This window comes from Heloderma suspectum, chromosome 10 (assembly GCF_057233095.1).
Source record: "Heloderma suspectum isolate Gila_16-S chromosome 10, 16-S_ref, whole genome shotgun sequence".
In the NCBI taxonomy this organism is placed as follows: Eukaryota; Metazoa; Chordata; class Lepidosauria; order Squamata; family Helodermatidae; genus Heloderma; species Heloderma suspectum.
The window spans coordinates 20,800,645-20,825,111 of NC_139467.1; the positions used below are offsets into that span (position 1 = coordinate 20,800,645).

The following is a 24,467-nucleotide window of genomic DNA, read 5'->3' on the forward strand; positions in this document are numbered from 1 at the left end:
TTGAAGTTCAAAATATATGGAGGTCTACTTTCTGTCCATCCCTGCTCTACAGCATACTTAGCATAACAGTTCACCAAGGTTTGATTCCCCGGATGGATTTCCCATATTATTTATTCCTGCTACATGTTTATCCCTCCCTTCCTCCAAGGAACTCAGGGGTGGCGTACATGGTTTTCCCCACCCTGATTATCTTCGCAACAAGCCCATGAGGTAGGCTAGGCTAGGTTGAGAGAGCAACCAGCCCAAGGTCAGTCAACAAGATTCATGGCCAGGCAGAGATTTGAACCTGGATCTCTTTGGTCCAAGTCCAATGCTCTATCCACTATACAACACTGTCTCTTGCTTCGTAGAGTACAGCCATGCCCTCTCGCTCCTGTGCTGGTGCCTGTCATCGCCACCCAGAAAGATGCTCCTTACCTTCAGTCATAACACTAAGTCCATCAGCAAAGTCGCTTTCACCAAGTACATTACGAGCATTGACAGAGACGTTATAGAGGGTGTTCTGGTACAGGCCCATCAAAGTGAAAGCAGGAGACTGTGGTGGGAAGACATCCACATACAGAAAGCTGGGGGTCCCTGGCCAGTGATACCTGGAGAGAGGCAAGGGGAAAGTGGTCCTAATGAGAAGAGGCATTTGAGATCTCCCCGACTCATAATCTAGCTAGTGTCAATGCCTTTAAAATGTTGAGGTACTTAGTTTTTCTTTGTTCAGAGAATACTCAGGCCAGTTGTTCTGCTTTTCAGACAAATGGAAGAGGTACGTTCCAGAGGGGTAGCCATGATACTTTGTTGCAGCACAATCAACAAAGAGTCTTGGGGCACCTTAAAGACTAACAGATCCATTGTGGCACAATTTATTGTAGACTTGAGCCCACCTCATCAGATGCCTGGAAGGTCATCCTTTGTTGGCAGAGCCTATGTATGACACATACACAAACACACACTCAGACACACTGGGGCCAGGAGATGCAAGACATCACATCCCTATTCAGCTGTTCTCCACTCGTAGAAGCTACATTTGGAGAAGGGGGCAGTGGAATCGTGAGGTCGGGCCCACCCCTGAAAACATGTGTGTCAGTGGTCCCTGCCACACACACCCTTCCTGGATGTCTGTGCAGACCCTCAGCACAGATACTCAGAGACAGGGGCCCATTCCATGCATAATGTCATGGATGGGGCCAGCAGCCCCCTCCTCCACCCATGGATGCTACATATGGAAATCAACTGAATAGGACTATCAGCTATGACATTTTGCTGCAAAGCTGAAATGTATGCAAGGTAACCACAGGGACCATTCACACCCGCAATAAGCAGTGAGGCAGAACCAGTTGTTGTCAAAGAAAATAATTCTAGAAGAAGAATCCACAGATATTATCCCTATAACAACAGGGGAGGGAACCTCTGGCCAGCAAACCCAATCCAGCTCATGGAGCCTTCTGGAGGCATCCCCACTGTTATCTTTGAAAATTGGGGAAGCCGATTCTTCCATTGAGCTTTATAGCGAACAATAAACAACTCAAACACAATGGAAACGTCTTTATTTCTATATCTTCCTTTTCTCAGGCCCTCGTTCCGACTAACTTCTCTTGCCCAACTGACTTCCCTAACTGCTCTTGTCCATGACCATCACATGCAGTTCTTGAGGGCAAGGGAATTCCACTATCATTTTGGCTTATACTTCTTTACACCACAAATTACCCATCAGGGAATCTTGGGAAATGTCTTCTGGTGAGGGAACCAAGGGGTATTCTCACCCAACGAATTCCCAGGGGGTGTCTCCATGAGCAATTTACTCCAAGCCAGCTGCATGTTGGGGTCATTAGGGATACATGACATTGTGGCCATCCAGCAGCCACCCCAGAGCTTATCAGGGAAAAACCAGATTTCCTGAGACTGCTTAAAGTCTGATTCTTTTCCTTAAGTTGGGTTCTCCCCGGTATAGTTGCTGTGTGCCCCAACCCCTGCACTGACCTCGGGTATGCTAGCCCTGTCCAGGGGTGTGCATTTCACCATGACCCTGGTCAAGGGGTGTTTCCTGTGTGTTTCCCATCCATGCACAAACCAATTAGTGTCTACTCAGAAGTAACTCCCATTACGCTCAGTGAGGCTTGTTCCTTGAATGCCCACATCAGAGTTTACAGAGATCCCCCTCAGCTGAAATGGCACAGTTTAAAGAACAAAATCCCTGAATGCTATAAAGCGCAATCTCGAGTCTCCGATTCCCCGTTGTTTGGTTTATTGCCTTAGGAAGTAACTATTTTGAGCTGGTTCCCATTTGCCTCATGGGTGCAGCTTTGGTTTAATGACACTCCCCGTACCTGACACGAAAGCTTTGCTCAAGCCCTCCATCAAAGCCTGGGGTCCACTCCAAAGCCAACCAGTTGTGGGCAACACCGACAACCTTTAGCCCTGTTGGTGGATCAGGGCGGCCTGGTGAAAAAGAGAAGTTTGAAAGGCTGATCAAGGAACTAGAAAAGGATGACGACCCTTTCCCCCTCAAATGCAAGGGATGTGCATCCAAAAATAACTGCCCAGGTCTGAACAGTCCATTGAGCCTTACTAGTACTAAGTAGCTGGATTTCAAGAGTATCCATGCCCAGTTCATTTCTGGCTGTGCAGGTGAAGGTGGCATAGTCAAGAACTGCGCTCACATTGGCAATGGTTAAGGTGCTGGTGTGCAAGGAGCCCTCATGTTCCATAACCTCGGTATACCTAGGAGAGGGTAATGACAAGAGAATAGTTCAGAAAATGGGTACAGCCAGAATGGCAGAATCCTATGGATCCATCCAGATGCATGCTTCAAGATTCATCCAACCATAAATGACATCTGCATTTTCCCCATTCAAAACTGAAACTCAAGGCAAGTTACAAGGCAATCAGTCATGCATTTTATCAGTGCAACCCAGGACAATGAAACCAATCAGAACTGTTCCTGAACAGAGGGACAATTCAGGTTTCAGCAGGTGGGGGCACAGGAATTCAAAAGACATTCCCAGCGAGGTTGAAAGAATGCTTAATCCGACCTGTGATGTCCTCCAGATGTAATGGACTGGAACTCCCATTATCCCCAGCCAAAATGGACTGGCTGGGAATGATGGGGGTGGCAGTCCAACACATCTGGAGGACATCACATTGGGGAAGACTGGATTAATCCCTCAGGGAGGGATAACCACAGCTGCCCATCCACTGATTCTCCTCTGAATATGCCCTTTCCCCACAGGAGTGTTGTGAGGGGAACACAGAGTTGGGAATACCATATTACCCTCACAGTGTGTTCTTCTGCCCTTAAAGACCCAAGAAGCAGGAAGCAGGGTAAAGACTGTTTAAAGCAGGGGTGGGCAACTTTGGGAAGTCCAGGGGGCATTTTTTCCCCTGAACCCCCACCCACAGGAGCCCAAAATGGGAGAAGAAATAGAAAATAAAAACAAAAAGCATCTGGAGTCGCTACAGAATACCAAGGGTCAAAATCAATTTATTTGCAAACAAGATAATTTTGACCCTTTGGGCACTCCATAGCAGTTCTGGACACCATTTTGTTTGGCCATATGTTGCCTACCCCTGGTTTAAAGGGTTAAGACAAAATTGTGATCCATTTTTAATGGATTAAATAGTTCCATTTTAAAAATAAGTTACAGAGTTATGTTTAAGTATTCCTGTTATTTTTATTTCATGCATGCTTCAGACTATTTATGGGTTAGGACTGACATTTAGCTGTAACAAATTAGATGCATTAAGTTGTTCCACCTCCATTCTCCTTTGCAAATCAACACGGGACTGCGAGTTGTATTACGTGTTCCTGATTCAGCCTGAACTCAGCTGGTTCCAGATGTGTGCCAAACAGTTTTCCAAACCTTTGCTGGCTTGGACCACAACTGTGCCAGAACAGCTTCAAGTCACAAACTGAATCCAAACCAGAATAGAACAGAACATGTTCATCCTTTGTTTGGTTGTTTCCAGGCTTTGCACAGTTTGTTTCCCCCATTCTAAAAGGCTGAAATGCCTCTCCTAAGGCTTAGTTACTGGCAGGAGAGGTTTCAGTTGCAATATGCTGGTATTTTTTGGTAGTTTGGCCACCACCTTCAGCCCCACCCACCACCGGAATGAGAGCTTCTCTGAAACTGGATTTTGCCCTCAGGCTGAAAGAAGTTCGACACTCCTGCTACATGGCAACCCAAGACAAGCCTCTCTGCTTATGTACTGAGCAAGACTCTCACCTGGGGCTCTGGAGATCAAGGGAGGCCCCGTTCTTGGCCCAGCTGAAGTGCACAGTGGGAACACCTTGAGCGCTGCACTGGAGCGCAGCTTGGCTTCTCCCATCTCCTGAAGCCGCCACTTTTCTCTGCCCAGGGCCCTTGATGATCTCTGGTGAGTCTGGGGGTGCAAAAACAGCATAAGAAAAATGATAGCATGGAAATATTGACTGCTTTCCTATAGGCATGGGCTGTGCTTAGACCATGCTGCTAGAATTTCCAGTCAGAAGGGATAAAACCATTGCAGTATTGAATTTTGAATTCAATACTGCAATGGGTTTGTCTTGAATTTTGGCAGATTATCAAACTGAAGGGAGCGGGGAACAATAAACACAGCCCATTTGCTCAAATGTGGCTCACAAAGGGTCTTATAATGATGCTCAGGAGAGATCCAGGCTTCAAATCTGGGGAATATTCAAGCCGCCCCATAGTTGTGGGGCAGATGCTACGCCCATTTGCTGTCTAAACCTGGTGATAGGTGATGCATCATATACATCCTGCTACTATCTGAGGTGTGCTCAGAGAACATGAGGGACAGAGCCTTCTCGGTGTTGGCCCCAAGGCTCTGGAGCTCCCACCCTCGGGAGGCTTGTTTAGCCCCCTCCCTCCCATCCTTGAGAAAGATTGTAAAAACGGTTTGGTTTACATGTGTGTTGATGCGATCTGATCCCTGGAGTTTATTTATGATGATGCTGGTTTTAGTAAATGAAATGTTTGGTTTAGAGTGATTGTATTGTTACTGTTCTGTAAGCCACTTTGGTGGGGGGGGGGCCTATGGGGATGAAAAATAAAATAAATAGAGGGAGTCCCATCCCGGGACACAAGAGGGTGGGGTGATTACAGGATGCAAGAGATGGAGTTTTTTGGTGTGGCTATTGGGGCTGGAGACATCCCAAGATGTGCCTAGCAGGAAACTTACATCGCACAATCAAGCGGGCACTGCTCCTTGCTGCTGGAGAGATGCCGTTGTCTACCTGGCACTCGTAGAGTCCAGCATGGGCTCTCTGTGCCACCTGGACACGCAATCGCCCCACCAGCCCTTCTGACAGCAGTTCAATGCCCAGCTCTTCCAAGCTCCTCTCCAAATCACCCTGTGTAAGATGCAGAGATAAGAGGGATCCAGTCTTAGAGCCTTTCGACCTGAGGCTTTTACTGTGCGCTTGTGATTGCTCACTCATGGTAGTTCGCAGGTCGTTTACATGACCTCCTCCTCCTCCAGGGCCTGTCCCATGCTTTGCAACCATTATCGCAGGGTTTCTTAGATCAACGAAAGTGCAGCATTTTTCTGAATGGCATTATATTTATAGCGTGTAATTGTGCAATTCTGCTATACCACAGTGCCAGCTAGTGGTTGTATAATGAAACATATAAAAAGGCAGGGAAAGAAAAACCCCAGGAAAAAGCACACATAAAGGAGCTGATGGAAAAGCACTCCAGCGCACTTAGAACTCAAAACTGCTCATTCATTTCTGGAACCACTTGCACTTTGTCAGTTCCATTCAGCTGCTCTCGGGCATTTTCAGAGCTCTCCTACAAGCACTGTGCCCACTGCCCCTTCTGCCGAGGCAGCCAGGATAAAGTCCTGCTTGATCACATCAAAATGGTTTGTGTATGTGTGTATGGGGTGTGTGGATGGATGTGTGCATAGGGTGTGGATGTGTGCATGATGAATGGCACGTGTACACGCAGCTTTGGCCCTGTCCACTGCTGGTATGCACCCCCCCCCCTCCGCCCAAGGTTTCCCGCAAGAGAACACGTCCCTTGGCCTGAAAAGTTTGTCAGAGATAGTTTCTCCTTCCCCCTTCTCAATCAACACTACAAGGAGACAAAGCTAATACTACTTTATTTTGCTAGAAACTAGCCTCTTTACAAATGCAGATTCCAGGAAACGTTCGGATTGCCTCAAGCTCCTGAACAACTAATCTGCGACCCTTAATTAGAGGAGATGAACCGGAGGGTAGTGAAGTTGTCAACAGTTTGGACATGAACCTCATGGCCAGACTTGCTTCACAGTGATGCCCCTCCCTTAGGGTGGCTCCCTCCTACATTGCCTTCCAAGAGTGGCTATCCTGGCTGAGCGGCTGAGCCCTGCCCCTAACTTCTCCCACGTTGCTTTGCAACATGCCCTAGCAACTCTCCAGTCACGCCCCTCTTCCTCCTCGGAAACGAGTGTTCATGGTGGAGGGAAGGGGAAGGGACTTAGCCTGAGCCATCTGCTTGTCAAGGTTTTCAGAGGAATCTCTCCCAGCATTTTGGCTCACTAGGGAGAGTCCCTCCCCTGGCCCCTGATCTAGCTACTCCAACTCTGATTCAGAATCAGAACTGTCAGACATCTCATGGTGCTTGGACTCATCCCTGACAAGGTGTTCCCCAACTCTGGCTTACAACTATACATTAAGGAAAGGGGAGCAAACAACCACCCTTCCAAATGGTGCCCATATGTTCCCGCCTGACTGCAAAGATGATCTTTGGAGGTTCTTCTCTGGGTGCCATCACCTACAATGGCTTGACAGGTGGCTACCAGGGAAACAGCCTTCTCTGTAGTGGCCCTCTGTCTGTGGAATGCCCTTCCCAGGGAGATCCACCTGGCATCTTCACTGTATATATTTAGATGCCACATTGAGGTCTTCCTCTTTAGGAGGCATTTAACCTTTAATTTGATTCTTTATTAATTTTATTGCTGCCTCCTCAATGCTTTTTATGTTTATTGTATTATTTTGATACTTCTATTGTTTTTTATTTATTGTTGTTTTGTTGTTGTTTGGTTCTATTATTGTAAACTGCCCTGAGGGCATTTGCCGGTTGGGTGGTATACAAATCTAATAAATAAAAGAGCATACGTTCCCACAAAACAGCCCCACACCCTTGGAGTCCTACAAGACTCCTCCCTGCTAGCAAAATGCAATAAAAAACAACCATTCAATCTTCTGTTCCTCTCACTGGCTACACTTAAATTGTTTATTTTTTTTCTCCAGCTCACCCAAGCACATAAGGTGTATCCTGTAGCTAGGAGCTACCAGTCATAAAAAGCTATTAAGGTAAGTGTTTTCTAGCTGTCAATGCCCATTAAAGACATTATTTTAGCTATGAAGCTATACAAGAGCTTGAAGAAAAGGTCATATCACTTTGCATGGTCCCATCAGTGTATTTGAGAAAGGGCATGGATCTCAGTAAAAGCAAAGGTGTAGGAAACTGACTGTAGATACAATAAATGTAATTTTCTTGTTACCCGCACAAATCTGCCAATCTACCCACTCTTCTCCTGTTGTCAGCCTCATCTCCCCTTCTAAACTGGTCCACCACCTTACCACACAAAGCAAAATGGGTTTAAGAGAACCTGTGAAGTAGAAAATTAGGATGGTGCTACCATTAAATAAATTTTAATACAATTAGATAAAATACCAAACCTGCAATACAAAACAGAAAAAATAGTTATAAAAATTTAATTATATAACAAACCATATAAAATTATACCAAATCTTTGTCTTTGTTTTTTCCTTGCAGGTCTGCCTTTGAAAATTAAGTTAATAAAACTGTTTGGTAGTTATAGTTATGGTAGCATTTTTCATCCCACTGACAAAGTCCCTTGAGGTTGAAAAGCATCTGGGACAAGTTGATGTGTATTAGTATAACCTACTATATGATTATGACAAATCAGGAATGTTAATATGCTTTTGGACTGTCACATTTTTCTTTTGGTACAATTTCATATAGTTTGTTATATAATTAAATTGTTATCACTACTTTTTACATGTTGTATTACAGATTTGGTATTTTATCTAATCTTATTAAAATTTATTTAATGGTAGCGCCATCCCGATTTTCCACTTCACAAGTTCTCTTGCACCCATTTTGCTTTGTGTGTTGATTTTGGTTTAAGATAAGACCTTTATTGATAGTTCTTGCAGTTTTTGGTTGCCACCACCTTACCAGCCACCTCCACTGGAACATGCTTGCAGGGGTCGGGTTGGCATCAGCCTGACACACAATCTCAACTGTGCCTCCCAGGTCCACATAGGTTGGGTCTCCAATGCTGCGGATGGATGGTGAATCTGTGCATGGAAAAGGTATGTGTTGTTCTGTACTTGGGAAACATCACACACCAGAGCAACTCCAGAGAGGTCTGAAGGGGGAGAGACAGTGGTCTAGCTCTGGTCCCAAGAGAAGGGATGATGTTAAACCAGCCTACCCCAACCTGTGCCATACTGGCTGGGGGATGATGGGAGTTATAGTTCAAAACATCTGGAGGGTGCCAAATTGGGGAAGGCAGTACTAAACACAGGTCAGCCAAGAGGAAAAGTGTACTGTAACAACAACAAAAACGCAAAGCAGAGTAGGGCAGGGGTCCCCACCGCAGTACCTGCCGATGCCATGGTGCCCATGAGCATCTTCAATGGCATCTGCACAGCTCTTCACTCCCTGCCCACTTTAAAAAAAATGTTAATGAACAACTGAAAAAAATTAGGGAGCCAGGTTCTCCTTCCTGTTCCTGAACCTGCTGCTGATCAACTGTTCAGTGGGTGGGAAGAGAAAGGGAAGCAAAGGAGTAGAGGGGAGAGAAAGAGTGAGGCTACAGTAGGGATGTATGGATTGTATAACATCCATTCTGTCCGTACTTCACAGGTTGTCAGGTGCCTTTCATTCCGTCATCTGCCCATCAACGGAATTGGGATTTCTTTTAGTTTCCAAATTTGCAAAAATTCACATGTGCAAAAAATGCACAAATTCCCACAAATGTACATTTTCATGCTTTACCCTACGGGGGGAATGTGCATTTTCAGCTGGACTTTTAAAATTTTTGCTTATTTTTCTATGATGAAATTTGCACAAAATTCCCAAAGGTTAGAAAAATGGTCTGCAAGTCCATGGAATCCACCTGACAGAGGAAAAGCCAGTCCACTGCAGAATCCACAGACTGGATTCATAAAAATCTGAACTCATTTGGTTCCATTGCAGATTTCTCCAACATCCCTAGGCTAGAGGCTAAGAGTGGGGAGAAACAGTGAGGTAAAGATGTGCGGGGGGGGGAGAAATAGCAAGGCTAGGGGCTAGAAAGGGAGAGAAAGAAGAAGGCTAGGGGTGGGGAAGGGACAGAAATAGTGAGGAAAGGGGTTGGATGGAGAGAAAGAGCAAGGCTAGGGGCTAGGAAGGGGGAGAAATAGTGAGGAAATGGGCTGGGGAAGAGAAATAGCAAGACTAGAGGCTGGGAGTTGCGGCGGGGAGAGAGAGAGAGAGAGAGAGAGAAGGGGAAAGGGCTGTGTGGAGAGAATATTGGGTGGGACAGGAAATGACCCTTTCCCATTTCCCCCTCCCACTGAGCCTCTAGCCTCTCTATTTCTCTCCCCCGAAACTCATGACTAGCTAGGCCCCCACGGCAGCTATTATATGACTAGCCACATCCTCCATGGGAGCCTTTTGTGGTGGTGTGCACAGCAGTTTCTCAAATTCCCAAATGTGCTCATGGGTCCAAAAAGGTTGGGGACTCCTGAAGGTGGGCACACTGGGGCTATAATTGTGGAGGGGAGAAATGGGGAGACTGCCCTTCCACAACCTAGTGCCTTCCAGCTGTTTTGTACTGCAGTTCCCATGATCCCTATCCACTGGCCATGCTGGCTGGGGCTGATGGAAGCTTTAATTCAAAACATCTGGAGGGCACCAGGTTTGGGGAAGGCTGGGAGAGACTGAGCCTCTCATCTTCCAGGTCTATGTGAAGGAGTGAGTAAGGCAGCCTTCCCTGCACCCAGCACCCTCCCGATGTGTTGGACTACATCCCCATATATCCCCATTATCCCTAGCCAGTGTGTTGGCTGGGGGTGATGGGGGTTGTATTCCAACACATCTGGAAGGTGCTGGGTGGGGGAAAGCTGGAGTAAGTTTTGGCACCCCCGTCTTCGTCCAATACTCACACTGCACATCCAGCAAGACAGTCGTCTCGTTGTGCCCTTCTGGGTTCTCACAGTGGATGGTGTACTTGCCAGCATCGGCCCGAGTCACGTTCCAGATCTCCAGGGAGCCGCCATCCCGCAGGTGGTACCGTGGGGAACCCTCTACAGCAGACATGGAGGCAAGAAAGCCTTAAGGCCAGCATCACAAACAAGCGAGGGCTAGGGACAGGTGAGAACAGGAGGCCAAGGGGCCTAGAGGGCAGGCTGGCCCACTGAGCCAGTAGCAATGATTAATGCCACTCTGAGGCATTTCTGCACCAGACATTTGCCTCAACGTCCAACCAACATGAGGAGCCCTGAAGGATTCCTGTCCCCTCTCCCGCCAGTACATGGTAAGGCTCGATCTATTTTAGAGGTCTAGTTAGCAGTAGGTTAAATTTTTCTCCAATCCGCAAGCCACTGTCTCTTGTTCTTGCTTGCTGGTTTGAAGTACTTCGCCATGGTTCCCTCAGCTTCCAGACACACTGGAGCAGCAGGAAAGGAAGGTGCAGGCCAGCCCCACCGGCACTCATGTCAAACGTGATGTTTGCTTCTGTCACATTCAAAGCCCTCTACGGTCTCGCCCTCCCCACTTCTCTCTCTTCCTTCAGATCTTGATCCATCCTTCACTCTTCCTGTTCTATCACCCTTGCCTGCCTAATGGTCCCCTGTTCCCTTAAACAACTCTGCCCTTTCTCCCTTGCTATCCCTTATTTCTGGAAAAGACCATAGCTCAGTGGGAGAGCCCCTGCTTTGCATGCAGAAGGTCCCAGGTTCTATCCCCAGCATCTCTGGTTGGACTGGGAAAATTCCTACCTGAAACCCTAGAGAGCCACTGCCAGTCAGTGCCGACAATACTGGGCCAGGTGGACTAATGGTCTGGCTCAATATAAGGCAGCTTCCTACGTTCCTACGTTCCTAACTCTCTCTAAAACACCTATGCAATGCCACTTCTTACCTTTCCTTCAACTCCGTGGGAAACCGTTGGCACAACCCCTCCCTTCTCATCCCCTGCAGAAACTAAGATGTTGGTGTAACTCAACTGAATGCATGCTCTTCCCCTGTTCAGCCTTGCCTCCATCTTCTTCTCCTCCCTCTGTTACCTCCCTCATGTTGACTGGTAAGGGTTCAATGAGATGTGACATTAGATCCATCGTTGCATTTAAAATGCACATGAAAAAATACCCTGTAAATAGCAGCCCCCTACCCAGGGGGTAATAATGATTGGAATTGCAGTGGGTGCAGTTTAACTCTTCCTTCCCCTGATGCAGTCTTGAAGGAAATTGCTCCTTTGAAGCTACTGTATGGACAGGGAGAAAATCCGCGATAGGGTGCCAATGGGAGATTTCATCCCAATGCAATTAGCAGCTTCAAAGGAGAGACTGTTCTCAGGTTCACAGCAGGGGAGAAAAGGGTTCAAATCCCCCTCCCCACCTGCTGCAATCCTGAACACCACTACACACACATGCACACACACACACACAGAGAGAGAGAGAGAGAGAGAGAGAGATGCAATTTTCACCTTTAAAAGTGTATGTGAAATGCAAAGATCATAGAATCATAGAATAGTAGGGTTGGAAGAGGCTTACAAAACCGTCGAGTCCAACCCCCTGCTCAATGCAAGAATCCAAGTCAGAGCATCCCTGACAGATGGCTGTCCAGTCTCATCTTGAATGCCTCCAGTGTGGGAGAGCCCACCACCTCCCTAGGTCATTGGTTCAATTATCGCATTGCTCTAACAGGCAAGAAGTTTTTCCTGATGTTCAGACGGAATCTGGCTTCCTGTCCGTGAACCCATTATTCTGTGTCCTGCACTCTGGGATGATCGAGAAGAGATCCTGGCCTTCCTCTCTATGACAACCTTTCATTATGCATTTAAACTCCTATCTAGTTTTGGCCCTTAGATTGTATGCTCCTTGGGGCAAGAACCTGTGTTTTTTTGTTTCAGTTACTGTGTAAAAATTAGGGATGTATGAAAGGGACTTACCTTGTCCCGCAGCTTTTTTCGCGGTGGGGTGGAGGCGCTTCACTTCTCCCCCCGAAGTTCAGGCGAGGGGGAGGCGTCCCGCCTCGCCCGGCTGAAATTCAGGCTGGGGAGAAGTGCCCCATCTCCCCGGCCGCGAAAGTAAAAAAAAAAAAAAAAGTGATAGGCTACGTAACGATTAACGTAGCCTATCACGGCTAGATTTCCAAAGTCAGCCATGATAGGCTACGTTAATCGTCATGTAGCCTATCACGGGTGACTTTGGGGGGGGGAAAGCGCATACGCAAATGGCGGCAGCCCATGGGCGCTGCCATTTGCGTTCCTTATTTTGGCACGTCTAGTCTACGTAAAGATTTACATAGACTATGGCGAAAATAAGGGAACGCTATTTGCATTGCCCTTATTTTCGCCGTAGTCTACATAAATCTTTACGTAGACTAGACGTACCAATGGGCCGCCACCATTTGCGTACGCGCTTTTTTTTTTTTTCAAAGTCACCCGTGATAGGCTACGTGACGATTTACGTAGCCTATCACGGCTGACTTTGGAAATCTAGCCATGATAGGCTACGTAAATCGGCACGTAGCCTATCATGGGTGTGTGTTTTTTGTTTGTTTTTTTTACTTTTCTATTTTGTAATGGTGGAGGCAGCAGCCAGTCGGGAGACCGGCCGCCGCCCTCACCCCCGACGAAACGCCGCCAAAACGCCGCCGGGACCCGCCACCGAGAGGGACATTCGCTGAAGGTAAGTCCCATCCTGGGGTGGGGGCGGGCGGAGAATTTCCCCAACACTTTCGGGGGGCCGAATGCCTCGGCGCTCGGCCTCCCGAAGATTCGTGGAGAAATTCTCCGCCATCCCTAGTAAAAATGCATTAACGTCAATGGAAAATCATCAGCATCACCACCACCACTACCACCCCACCCTGTCCCTCTGTCTCCACATCAACCCCTCACCCTGCTCTCACATAAGTCTGGTTCCTGGAACCTCACCCCAGGAATGCTGCATGTTGTGGGACCCACCTGTCAAGAGTACCTCACCAAGGAAGCTCCAGCGATATGTGATCTCAGGAGGGCTGGCCGAGACCAGCAGGGGAAGCCGGACAGCTTCATGCTCCACCGTTTGCACGATGATGGGCTGTTCGCTGGAGAACTCTGGGGGAACTGTGTCAAACAAAGGCATAACCTGCACTGAGCAGGGGGTTGGACTCAATGGTCTTATAGGCCCCTTCCAACCCTACTATTCTATGATTCTATGATAAAGGCTCTCGGAGGCACGTGCTCCGCCCTCAGCCCCATCCTGCTCCTTGTAGCCCATGGGGCCTAGTACGTAAGCAGGGGAGGTTGTTGCTGGGGCATTTCAAAGATCCAGGATTGCAACTGGCAAGAGCAATGGAGGCTGGTGGCTCTGATGTCAGTGAGATGTCAGTGAATCCATTCCAGGTTTCAGTCAGAACCAGTCAGAACTCTGAAGGAGCTATCCAAGTTTCTTCACCCTTGTTTGGTTCGCACCTTGGTCCTTTAGAGTTCAGACTGGTTCTGACTGAAACCTGGAGCGGATTCACCACCCCACTGACATCAGAGCCACCAGCCTCCACTGGACAAGAGCGCCCTCAGCAGAGCACCCTCAGGGAAAGTGTCACCTACATCTGCCCTGGCCAGGAACAGTACCTAATAAAACTGCAATGAATCAAGCACAATTTTGGCCCAATTAAATCAGCACCAGCAATGATGACAGGACTATTGATAGGTCTGTTGTCAGTAGGGATGTTGGAGAAATCTGTTTGGGGCAGGGGGTAGAGTTTGATTAGTGTTCCTAGGCTTTCCCACCCCCACCCCCCTAGAATTCGTTCCAGTTCCCGCTGCAGCATCTGACTTGATCTGCAGCAATTCAGGCCAGTTCATGGATTTTCTGGGAATTTTGCGCGTTCGGGGGGTCTGCAATTTGCACAGATTACAGCCAGATTTGTACAAATTGCAGCTGGATTTGTGCAAATTACACACATTACAGCTGAATTACTGCCTGGGTGGGACACTGCCTGGGAATCATGTGAAAGCCACTTGGGTCCTTTGTGGGGGAAGCCATGATGGCAGTCAGGACCCAAAACAATGGGAGAGCACCAGGTTGGGGAAAGCTGCTCAATAGAACAAGGGTCCCAGGTGTGGTGCCCTTGGGGACCTCCAAGGGCACCCACAAAGCTCTCCACTCCCTGCCCCCTTGAAAAAAAGTATTTTAAAAACCTTGGAAAAACCAAAGGCAATCTTCTCTCTCTCCCTTTATTTCTATCCCCCCACTACCACCTCTTAAACTCACCGCTTCTCCCACTCTTAGCCTCTAGCCTTACCTTTTCTCTACCCCTTTGCCTCTCTGTTTCCCCCTCTCTCCCAGCCTCTAACTTTGCTATTTCTCTCCCCACCTCTTTAACCTTGCTTTTTCTCCCCCCCACCAGCCTTCAGCCTTGCTCTTTCTCTCCCCTTTACCCCATTTGCCTTGGTATTTCCTCCTCCCACCCAGCCTCCAGCCGCCCTATTTCTCTCCTTCCACCACCAACCCTTCAGCTCACTTTTGATGAGCCAGACCCTCATGGCAGCCATTATTTGACTAGCCACATCCTCCATGGAAGCCATTTTGTGGATTCTCAAATTCCCAGACGTGGCCATGGGTCCAAAAAGGTTGGGGATCCCTGCAATAGAACTTCCACATTCACAGGGAGTAGCCACCCAAGAGCAGCTATTAAGCCGCAAGAGCAGGAAAGGGTTGTTTGCCTTGATGCCCTGTTCCTGGGCTTCCCAGAAACACCTGGATGGCCACTGTGGCTTCTGGGCTTCCCAGAAACACCTGGATGGCTATTGTGGCTTCTGGGCTTCCCAGAAACATCTGGTTAGCCACTGTGGTTTGGGGAACAGGATGCCAGACTAGATGGACCCCTGGTCTGATCCTGAAGGATTCATCTCCTACTCACATAGGATAGTGAGCTGGTAGAAAGTATTCACCCCTTCGGCGAGGACAGCACTGTATGCGTGGCATTCCACCCTCTTCCCATGATCTGCAGATGATACCGCCAGAGTTATCCTCCCTGAAGCAGAGAAACCTCCATACTCTGCTTTTTTCTGCCCTAGGTTAGTGCCATTCAACCTGAAAGAGAAGCAATGACAATACAAACAATAATAACAACAACGCTTAGCATTTATGTATAACAGGGATGGGGAACCTGTGTCTGTCCAGATGTTGTTGGACTGCAATTCCCATCATCCCTGACTATGGGCCATGTTCTCTGATGACAGTTGGGGTCCAACAATATCTGGAAGGCCATGGGTTCCCCACCCTGTTACAGAACTTTGGAGTGGTCAAAGCCCTTCACGTACATTCCCCAAATAATCCTGATACTCTGGGCCAGAATGGTGTAGTGGTTAGAGCAGCCTTCCCCAAACTAGTGCTCTCCAGATGTTTTAGACTCCAACTTCCATCAGCCCCAGCCAGTAGGGTCAATGGCCAGGCATGCTGGAAGTTGGAATCCAAAACATCTGATGGACACCAGGCTGGGTAAGTCTGGGTTAGAGTGATTGGGTAGACTCCAGTTCAATTCCCCACTCAGCCATAAATCTCACTGGGTGACCTTGGCCATTCAGTTTCTCCCTCAATCTAACCTGCCTCACAGGGGTGTTGTGAGGATCAAATGGGAGGGGGAGAACTGTATAGGACTGCTTGAGCTCCTTGGAGGAAAGGCAGGGTATAATGTAATAAATTAATTAATTGTCACATTTCATTCCCTTCTTGCAGATACAGCACTGAGGCCAGGCTTAAGTCCACCTAGCAAAGGTGGCAGTGAATTAGAGAGTTCCTAGATGACAGCTTCATCCCTTAGCCACTGTGATACTCTAGCTCCTAAGCAGCAGGAAATGAACGGTGGAGGCTGATAGTTCCGAGGTCAGTGGGATGGTGAATCCTTTGGGGTTCTGGCAGAAACCCAGAGCAGATTTACCACCCAATGACCTTGGAGCCACCAGTCTCCACTGGAGGATACAGATAACAATTAGCTATGGTAAGTAAATGGAACCTCCACGTTCAGAGGCACTATACCTCTGAATACCAGATACTGGGGATGAGCAACAGCAGGGAGATTTATTCATGGTCCCAGCTGGCTGGCTCTTGTCAGAAAGAGGATGCTAGAAAACATGGAACTCTGAGGCAATCCAACCATTCAGCTCTGAGGTTGTCATGAAAGCCTACAGCTCGGGAAATCAATGGCCCATGGGGTCAGGATTGAGGGACATTGATGGTGAATTATAGTGACAACTGACAACAGTGTGTTTTTGAAACGTTTTCATATTTGCTTATTTGTAGCAAGTAGGTTTTTCCAAGATAGATAGGTGATGATGATGATTATGATGAGAGATGAGAGAGAGAGAGAGAGGATAGACAGAGAGAGAGATTATGACATTGTGCGTAAATGCATGTCCAACAACCACAAAAGGGGATAAAAAGCAGCTGTGAAAAAGCCAAAACCAGACAGGAAAAAGACAGCTGCATCAATGCACTGTCCCCAACATGGAATTAAAGCTCCTTGGTGTGAGTCAGAAATGAGACAGTTTTAAGGAGCCATTTGGACATTTTAGGAGAACCTAAAAACTTCCCTTGATGAAGAGGCTTTCTCAAAATGCTTCAGGAACAGGGCATTGATGCAGCTGCCCTTTTTTGTTCAGAAGTACATGTCCTCATACACCAGGGTGTTGAAACTCTTTCAGCCCAAGGCCCAAATTCAATTTCAGAGAAGCTCTTGGGGGCTACATTCCTGTGGTGGGCGGAGCTGAAGGCAAAAGAGGTGGGGGCAAAAATACCAGCGTATTTTAGCTTAAAGCTCTTGCAGCCAGTAAGTAAGCCTAAGGAGAGGCATTTCAACCCTTAAAATGGGGGGGGGGAATGCTGAAAAAGGTGGGAAACCAACAAAATGACTGGCAGTTTGGGGAAAGGGGTGGGGCCAGAGGAAAGGGTGCGGCTATCTGAAGAACCACAGAGGGCCAGATTTGACCCACAGCGCTGAGGCTCAACACCCCTGCCATGCAGTTAGGGGATACACGCAGGGCAGGTTTGATTGGCTGCATCTCATTCGTCACCATGGAATATGGTGTACCAGATTCTCACTAGTTCAGCAAATAGAGCAGTACATACGAACATGTGAAGAGCCATGTTGGATCAGACCTAGGGTCCATCTAGTCCAGCGTTCTGTTCACACAGGGGCCAAAGGGAAACCCACAAGCAGGACATGAATGGAACAGCACCCTCCCACCCATGTTCCCCAGCAACTGCTGTACATAGGCTCACTGCCTCTGATGCTGGAGCTAGTATATAGCCATCAGGACTAGTAGCCATTGATAGCCTTCTCCTTCAGGAATTTATCTAACCCACTTTTAAAGCCATCCAAGTTGGTGGCCATCACTACATCTTATGGTAGCGAATTCCATAGTTTGGCTATGCGCTGCATGAAGAAGTCCTGAATCTTTTATCTGTCCTGAATCTCCCACCAATCAGCTTCATGGGATGACCCTGGGTTCTAGTATTATGAGAGGGAGAGAGGGAGAGATGTCTCCCTATTCACGTTCTCCACACCATGAATAATGTTGCCCTCTCATTGAATTCGCATAACCTGGATGAGGGTAGAGGGGTCACCATTCAGATTTTCTGCCTTAGGTACCAAAATGTCTTGGGCTGGCCCTGGCAGAAATTGGCATGGGCCTATGAGGAAGGACAAAGAACCCTAAATGAAGCTTGCACATGAATGACATTGAGAGAGAGGTTGCATCTCCTACCTTTTTCCATCTTTGAGCCAGGTGAGACTGGCAGGAGGGTGGCTGCTGCCTGATTTACAGTTCAGGGTCACCGACTGGCCACGTCTCACCTCCTTGTCCGTCGTTGTAATTGTTGCATGTAGGGGAGGGACTGTGGAAAGAAAGGGCAGTAAAAAAGCAGCAGACCACTAGGGTTCAAATTGCATGGCCGTCTCCCTGCTCTCCACTCTGCCCTCCACATCCCTTCTGTGATGTACGGATTGTGTAAAATCCATTCCACCTGTGTTTTGTGGATTGTCAGGTGCCTTTCATTCCATCGTCCACCCATCGACTGAATCAGATTTTTTGGTTTCCAAATTTGCACTTATGCAAATGCGAAAACTCCCTCAAAATGTGTATTTTCATGCTTTAGCCTGTGGAGGAAATGCGCATTTTGGCTAGTATTTTTTATTTTACATATTTTTCTCTGACAAAATGTGCGCAAAATTCCCCAAAGTTAGAAAAACAGTCCACAAATCTGCAGAATCTGCCCAACAGGGGAAAAGCCAGTCCACTGCAGAAACCACATGTTGGATTTATGAAAATCTGAACTCATTTGATTCCATTGCAGATTTCTGCAACATCCCTAATTCAACTCCCATCATCCTGTGGGGCTGGGCTTAACCTCCAGGGGGAAAGAGCATGTGGTATACAGCCCTGTGCCACTTCAAAATACAGAAGGGGAAAATACCTTGATTCTATGCTTCATCCATATCAGAAATCCTTTGCATGTGGACAGCTAGCACAGCAGGGAGAGGGGTTCTATTCTATGCCATAGTCTTTTCCCTGACATGCTGATTTTCCAGGAGTAGTGTTGTAGGCTGGGTCCTTGCAAAGCATACTGGTGATGCTCAGCTTTCCAGGCTAGTTCACATGAAAGCAGGACCACGGACAGCTTACTGTCAACCTGCATATAGTGTCAGACTGGGCACAAGGCACCAGGAGTGCGCACCGGCCACAAGAATCAAGATACAGTTTGGACCCCAGTTCAGTGATTTGCATTTGAGCCTGATTTGGCTTGGATCAATTTGGAGGCTGCCCATTTTGACTCAGGTCTGAATCTGAATCTCATTCGGAATTCCAAGTCTATACGCCTTCTACTGACCGTCACTGGAAATCAAGGAACAGCTTTTTATACGTTTGTCAGATGTGGATGAAATTTGCAGACAAAGTAGAGCTTTATGAAGAGATTATGCCTGTCAAATTGTTAGACAAAGGGGTGCAGGGTGGGGTGCTACCTGCCTTTAACATTTGATTTATTTTATTTTTAAGGGAAATGCTGTTTTCTAAAAAATGTTTCTGGAAGAATTGGATGAAATTTGCAGAGATAGTTGCCCCTTCAGAGTGAATTAAACCTGCCAAGTTTCAGATTTGAATATGTACAGGAAGCTTTGTGCAACAGAAGCTTTTCCAGTTTGGGGGTTTCTAAAAATAAAAAGGGTGGATGTATCTCCCTATGTTTTTTGTGGACAATTGTTATGAAAATGACATGCAGCATAGAGGTGGCCCTAGTTAAGAAAACTGCAAGATTTCAGAAGGATAGGTGTAGCAGTTTGTGTACAAGTGGATTGTGTAATGGGGGGGGGGAGTGATTCACTTCCCCTTACCCCTTTCCATACAATTTGTACGAGAACAGCATGTGTAATAGAGGAACCCCTAGGCAGATTTTATTTTCTTGGGCTCCAAGATCACAGCAGACGGTGACTGTAGCCATGAAATTAAAAGATGCTTGCTCCTTGGGAGGAAAGCTATGGCAAACCTAAACAGCATAGTAAGAAGCCGAGACATCACCTTGCCGACAAAGATCCGTCTAATCAAAGCTATGGTTTTCCCAGTAGCAATGTATGGCTGTGAGAGCTGGACTATAAGGAAGGCTGAGCGCCGAAGAATTGATGCTTTCAAACTGTGGTGCTGGAGAAGACTCTTACAAGTCCCCTGGACTGCAAGGAGGTCAAATCAGTCCATCCTAAAGGAAATCAACCCTGACTGCTCATTGGAAGAACAGATACTGAAGCTGAAGCTGAAATATTTTGGCCACCTAATGCGAAGAGAAAACTCTCTGGAAAAGACCCTGATGCTGGGAAAGACTGAAGGCAAAAGGAGAAGGGGACGGCAGAGGATGAGATGGCTAGATAGCATCACTGATGCAATGAATATGGACTTGAGCACGCTCCAGAAGAGAGCGCAGGACAGGAAGGCCTGGAGTACTATGGTCCATGGGGTCACGAAGAGTCGGACACGACTGAACGACTGAACAACAAGGCAGACACACAGAGATTCCAGAATTATTAGATCAGCTTTGTGCAGCTCCTGACATCCTCGGAGACAAAGCAGGAAGGCAGAGCTATTTCCTCAGGCAATGTGGTGAAAGCACTACTAAATCCTGGGGTTTTCCTCCCAGGTGGGTCTCTGGTGAGAAGTGACTTCTGAGGCTCGATTCGGATATGGTTCCTGCACCCACTTTTCCCCATCCTGCTTTATGTTAGGCCCCTGCTTTGATAGGAGGGGGTCCAAATTCTGGGCCATGATCTGTAGGTTTTGGTATGGGGAAGCATTCAAACATGATCACCCACCTGCATTCTGAAATGCTACAGTCTTTGGAGGGCGGCACCATATGCTTTTTCTCAACGTGTGGATTGGCTGTCATCCCTCAGCAACGTATACACATACATAACAATGGAGGCTGTCAGAACAGTAAAGGAGCTATCCAAGGTGCCAGACCCATTTTGGGGGTTGGGTTCAGCACCTTGGATAGCTCTTTCAGAGTTCTGACTGGTTCTGACCGAACCCCAGAGCGGATAGCACAGCCCCACTGAAGTCAGAGCCACCAGCCTCCACTGATACATAACTTCTGAGGAATGAAACTCTGCATGTGTGTCTGCACACACACACACACATACACTAGGGATGTCAGAGAAATATGCAACGGACCCAAATGAGTTCAGACTTTCATGAATCCAGTCTGCAGATTCCGCAGTGCACCAGCTTGTCCTCTGTTGAGCAGATTCCACAGACTTGCAGACCATTTGTCTAACTTTCCCAAATTTGGACTGAATTTCATTACAGGAAAATACACAAAATAAAAAATTTAACCAAAAATGTGCATTTCCCCCATAGGCTGAAGCATGAAAATGTGCATTTGGGGGGAATTTGTGCATGTTCACACGTGTGAATTTCCGCATCTGCGCATTTGCGCAAGTGTGCATTTGCGCAAATTCAGAAACAAAAAAAATCTGATCCCATCAATGGGTGGATGATGGAACAAAAGACACCTAACAATCTGCAAAACACAGACACAATGGATTTTACACAATCCATACATCCCTAATATACATGCATATACACATACATACATACATACATACATGCATACATATATACATATCCCTCTTGGTATCCTTTTCTTATCTTACACTCACTCAGTTCCCACCTTAGACACACCCTCCATCATGGCTGGATGAATGTCACTCGATCTGTGTTTGGGGGCTTACACTGGACATGGAGAAGAGTGTACGTGGTGAGCGCGGAGGTCCTGGAAGAGCCAGTGGCATTGCAACGGTAGGTGGCCATGTTGTCACTGGGGGTAGTGGTCAGGATCAACTCCTTGGAAACAATATTCCCTGCTGACTCTGAAGTTGTTCCATCCCTTACTGTCTTGGTCTCCTGTAGAAGTAATTCACATTGTGGAGAAGGCCGTGGAAAGGCAGAAACCTGCTTCAGATATTTTCTGCTGGCCCTTAACAGGCTTGGATCTAGGAAATCAGCATGGGGTTGGGGGGAGACGAAGAGACTGGCTGCATGGCAAGGGTGATAAGAGGCAGTTCAACAACATTTCCACTTTAAAATTATGTCATTCCTGAGAAGAGCACTTTGTGCCAAAATGAAAGTTCAGGGTAGGCACACTTCTAGAGCACCCCATGTACATTAAATTTAGTCTGCCTATGATATGGCCCACGTGGGCAGACACCTATCTGGGGGGAGTAGAAATGCTAGAATCCCAGTTATTCAGATTACAGAACTTGGAGACCAGCAATAGTTTGCTTTTTTCAGAGAACTGAAGCCAGTTTGAAAGAGAGATTGCTGCTTGCAATGTGCACATGAGTAGAGTCTTCAGGGTTTGTGTTCTTTCAAAAACATGCAAACCCCATTTGACCATAAGTAGCAATGGAAGTTTTGAAAGAAGTGTGTGGATACCATAGGAAATAATCAGAGAAGATTCCTTGTTAAGGGCAAGTAAGGCATCGCCCTCCTGCCAGCCAGCCAGCCAGCACGCACCCAGGATCCTCCATTTATGTCTCACCCTTCTTCTCCCATTCCTTGACCCTGTAGAAGCAGTCACGCGCACTCCTCACTCACTTGTCTGCCCAGGCAGGGCTTCAGAAGTCCACTCTGCCCAGGAGACAGCTTCTGCTGCACACGCGTTCCTGCGGCTCCTCCCAGGTGTGTGCATGTCACCTGCAGAAAAAGAAAATAAATGCCTTGTGTTCCAACGCAAAAATTGCCTCCAGGGAGAACGTCCTGGAAGAACGCTCAGCGATTCCCCCACCCCCTGGGTTTCACTGGGATTGGCTAAATAGACATCCCCAGAGCAAATCAGGGCACAGCTGTTTGTTGCTCAATGGGGCATTTATGAAGGATGCCCTCCATCAAATCTGCTGCTGCATTTATCAAACTTTAGTGCCTGGTGCTGTGAGTCATTTCTCAGATATGCAGTTGATTGAGTGGCAGCTTCATCCCTGACGATGGGTGAACGGATGACACTTTGCTGAGAAAATATATGAAAGCTTACACTGCAGAGCAGCCTTCCCAACCTGGTGCCTTCCAGATGAGTTAGATTACAATCCCCCTCATCCCCAGTCAGCATAGCCATTGACCTGGTTGCTGAGGATGGTGGGAGTTGTAGTCTGACACATCTGGAGGAAACCAGGTTGGGAAAGGCTGCTGTACTGCTTGCACATACTCTATAGTGCGAGGTTCCCCTTGCAGCTGGTGTGTTTTTAAAAAGGATTCCTGCCACCACCACCCCTTTTGTGTGAAATTTGCTGTGTTCTTTGTTGTGTGACTGTGTTACACCCAACAAAGAACACAGCATTCACCTCCATTGGATGACTCCAGGTTCTAGTATTATGAAACAGAGAAAACGTTCTCCTTCTCCACCTTCTCCGCACCATGCATAATTTTATGCATCTCTATCATGTCTCTCCCCCAACCCACTTACTTAGCTTTTATTTTTTTATTATTTAAAATTAGCACCAAACATTGTAACCTTTCCTCATAGTGGCATTGCTCCAGCCCCTTATCCATTTTAGTTACCTGCACAAGATCACACTGTCTGAAGCCAAAACTATCCCCCAAATGGGTTCAGCACCTTGGATAGCTCCTTTAGAGTTCTGACTGGTTCTGACTGAAACCCAGAGTAGATTCACCACCCCACTGAAATAGGAGCCACCAGCCTCCACTGGAAAAGACCCTGGAGGGGGAACAGTCCACAGGAAGGTAGGCTACAGGCAGGGGGAGGGTTCAGCATCTTTCACCCATGCACCCCTTTTGCTCTTTAAAAATTGGAGCCCCTCCCTTGCTTTAGAGATGCTTGGTGCTGACTTGCATATAAGCAGATGGGTCAACTGCTGTCATTTAGTTTGACCCTGTGTGCCCCAAAGGAGATGGATGGCACAACTACTTGTCATCTGCTTCTGGAATGGAACAGACTTGCCTGCCACCAATAACAGAACACAAGGATGTCCCATCCAAGAAAGAGCTATTGCAAAGTTAACAGTGGGTGGGTGTTTGGAATTGAACCAGAGCACTCAGTCCAGTTGTAATTAAGACATCTTTGAACACTGCTTGGGTTCCAATCCCAGAATTCTTGCCATCACTGATGGAGGGGTTGCAGCTCAGTGGTAGAGCACATGTTTTGCATGCAGGAGGTTCAACCCCCAGGTTCAGCCCCCAGCATCTCCAGGTCATATTCCTGCCTGAAACCCTGGAAAACCACCGCCAGTCAGTGTTGACAACACTGAGCTAAATGGACCCATGGTCTGACTCAGTGGATGTTAGTGGCTCCAATTTTGGTGGGGCTGTGAATCCATTCTGGGTTTCAGTTATAACCAACCAGAACTCTAAAGCAGCTATCCAATGTGCTGAATCCTATCCCCAAACTAGATTCAGCATCTTGGATAGCTCCATTAGAGTTCTGGCTGGTTCTGACTGAAACTCAGAATGGATTTACATCCCCACCAAAATCAGAGCCACTAGCCTCCACTGGTCTGACTTTATATAAGGCCGTTTCTTGTGTTCCTATTTGAACTGGGGCAACTCAGGCAAAGGAATGCAATGCAATGCTCAGGCACCTTGTACCACTCAAGACGAGGGGAAGGGTTCCCACCACTGGCAAAACAGGTGAGCTTGACTTCAGTGCCAGCTCGAAAGTATGTTTCCGGGGGTGGCACATCAATCCAGATTTTCTGAGGTGGATCTGAACAAAAC

General features: G+C 47.4%; 1 protein-coding gene across 1 annotated transcript in view; it reads right to left on the reverse strand.

Moving 5' to 3' along the window:
- NPHS1 (NPHS1 adhesion molecule, nephrin) overlaps positions 1 to 24,467 on the reverse strand; it is a 56,733-nt gene that overhangs the window by 10,113 nt on the left and 22,153 nt on the right. The window contains exons 10-22 of the mRNA XM_084816344.1: positions 24,332 to 24,456; positions 22,338 to 22,436; positions 21,473 to 21,644; positions 17,964 to 18,093; positions 15,119 to 15,291; positions 13,179 to 13,319; positions 10,157 to 10,297; positions 8,181 to 8,302; positions 5,170 to 5,341; positions 4,215 to 4,371; positions 2,561 to 2,712; positions 2,319 to 2,430; positions 418 to 590 (exon numbers count right to left, since the gene is read on the reverse strand). Coding sequence (XP_084672470.1) covers positions 418 to 590; positions 2,319 to 2,430; positions 2,561 to 2,712; positions 4,215 to 4,371; positions 5,170 to 5,341; positions 8,181 to 8,302; positions 10,157 to 10,297; positions 13,179 to 13,319; positions 15,119 to 15,291; positions 17,964 to 18,093; positions 21,473 to 21,644; positions 22,338 to 22,436; positions 24,332 to 24,456 — 1,869 coding nt within the window. The remainder of the gene's footprint in view (positions 1 to 417; positions 591 to 2,318; positions 2,431 to 2,560; positions 2,713 to 4,214; positions 4,372 to 5,169; positions 5,342 to 8,180; positions 8,303 to 10,156; positions 10,298 to 13,178; positions 13,320 to 15,118; positions 15,292 to 17,963; positions 18,094 to 21,472; positions 21,645 to 22,337; positions 22,437 to 24,331; positions 24,457 to 24,467) is intronic.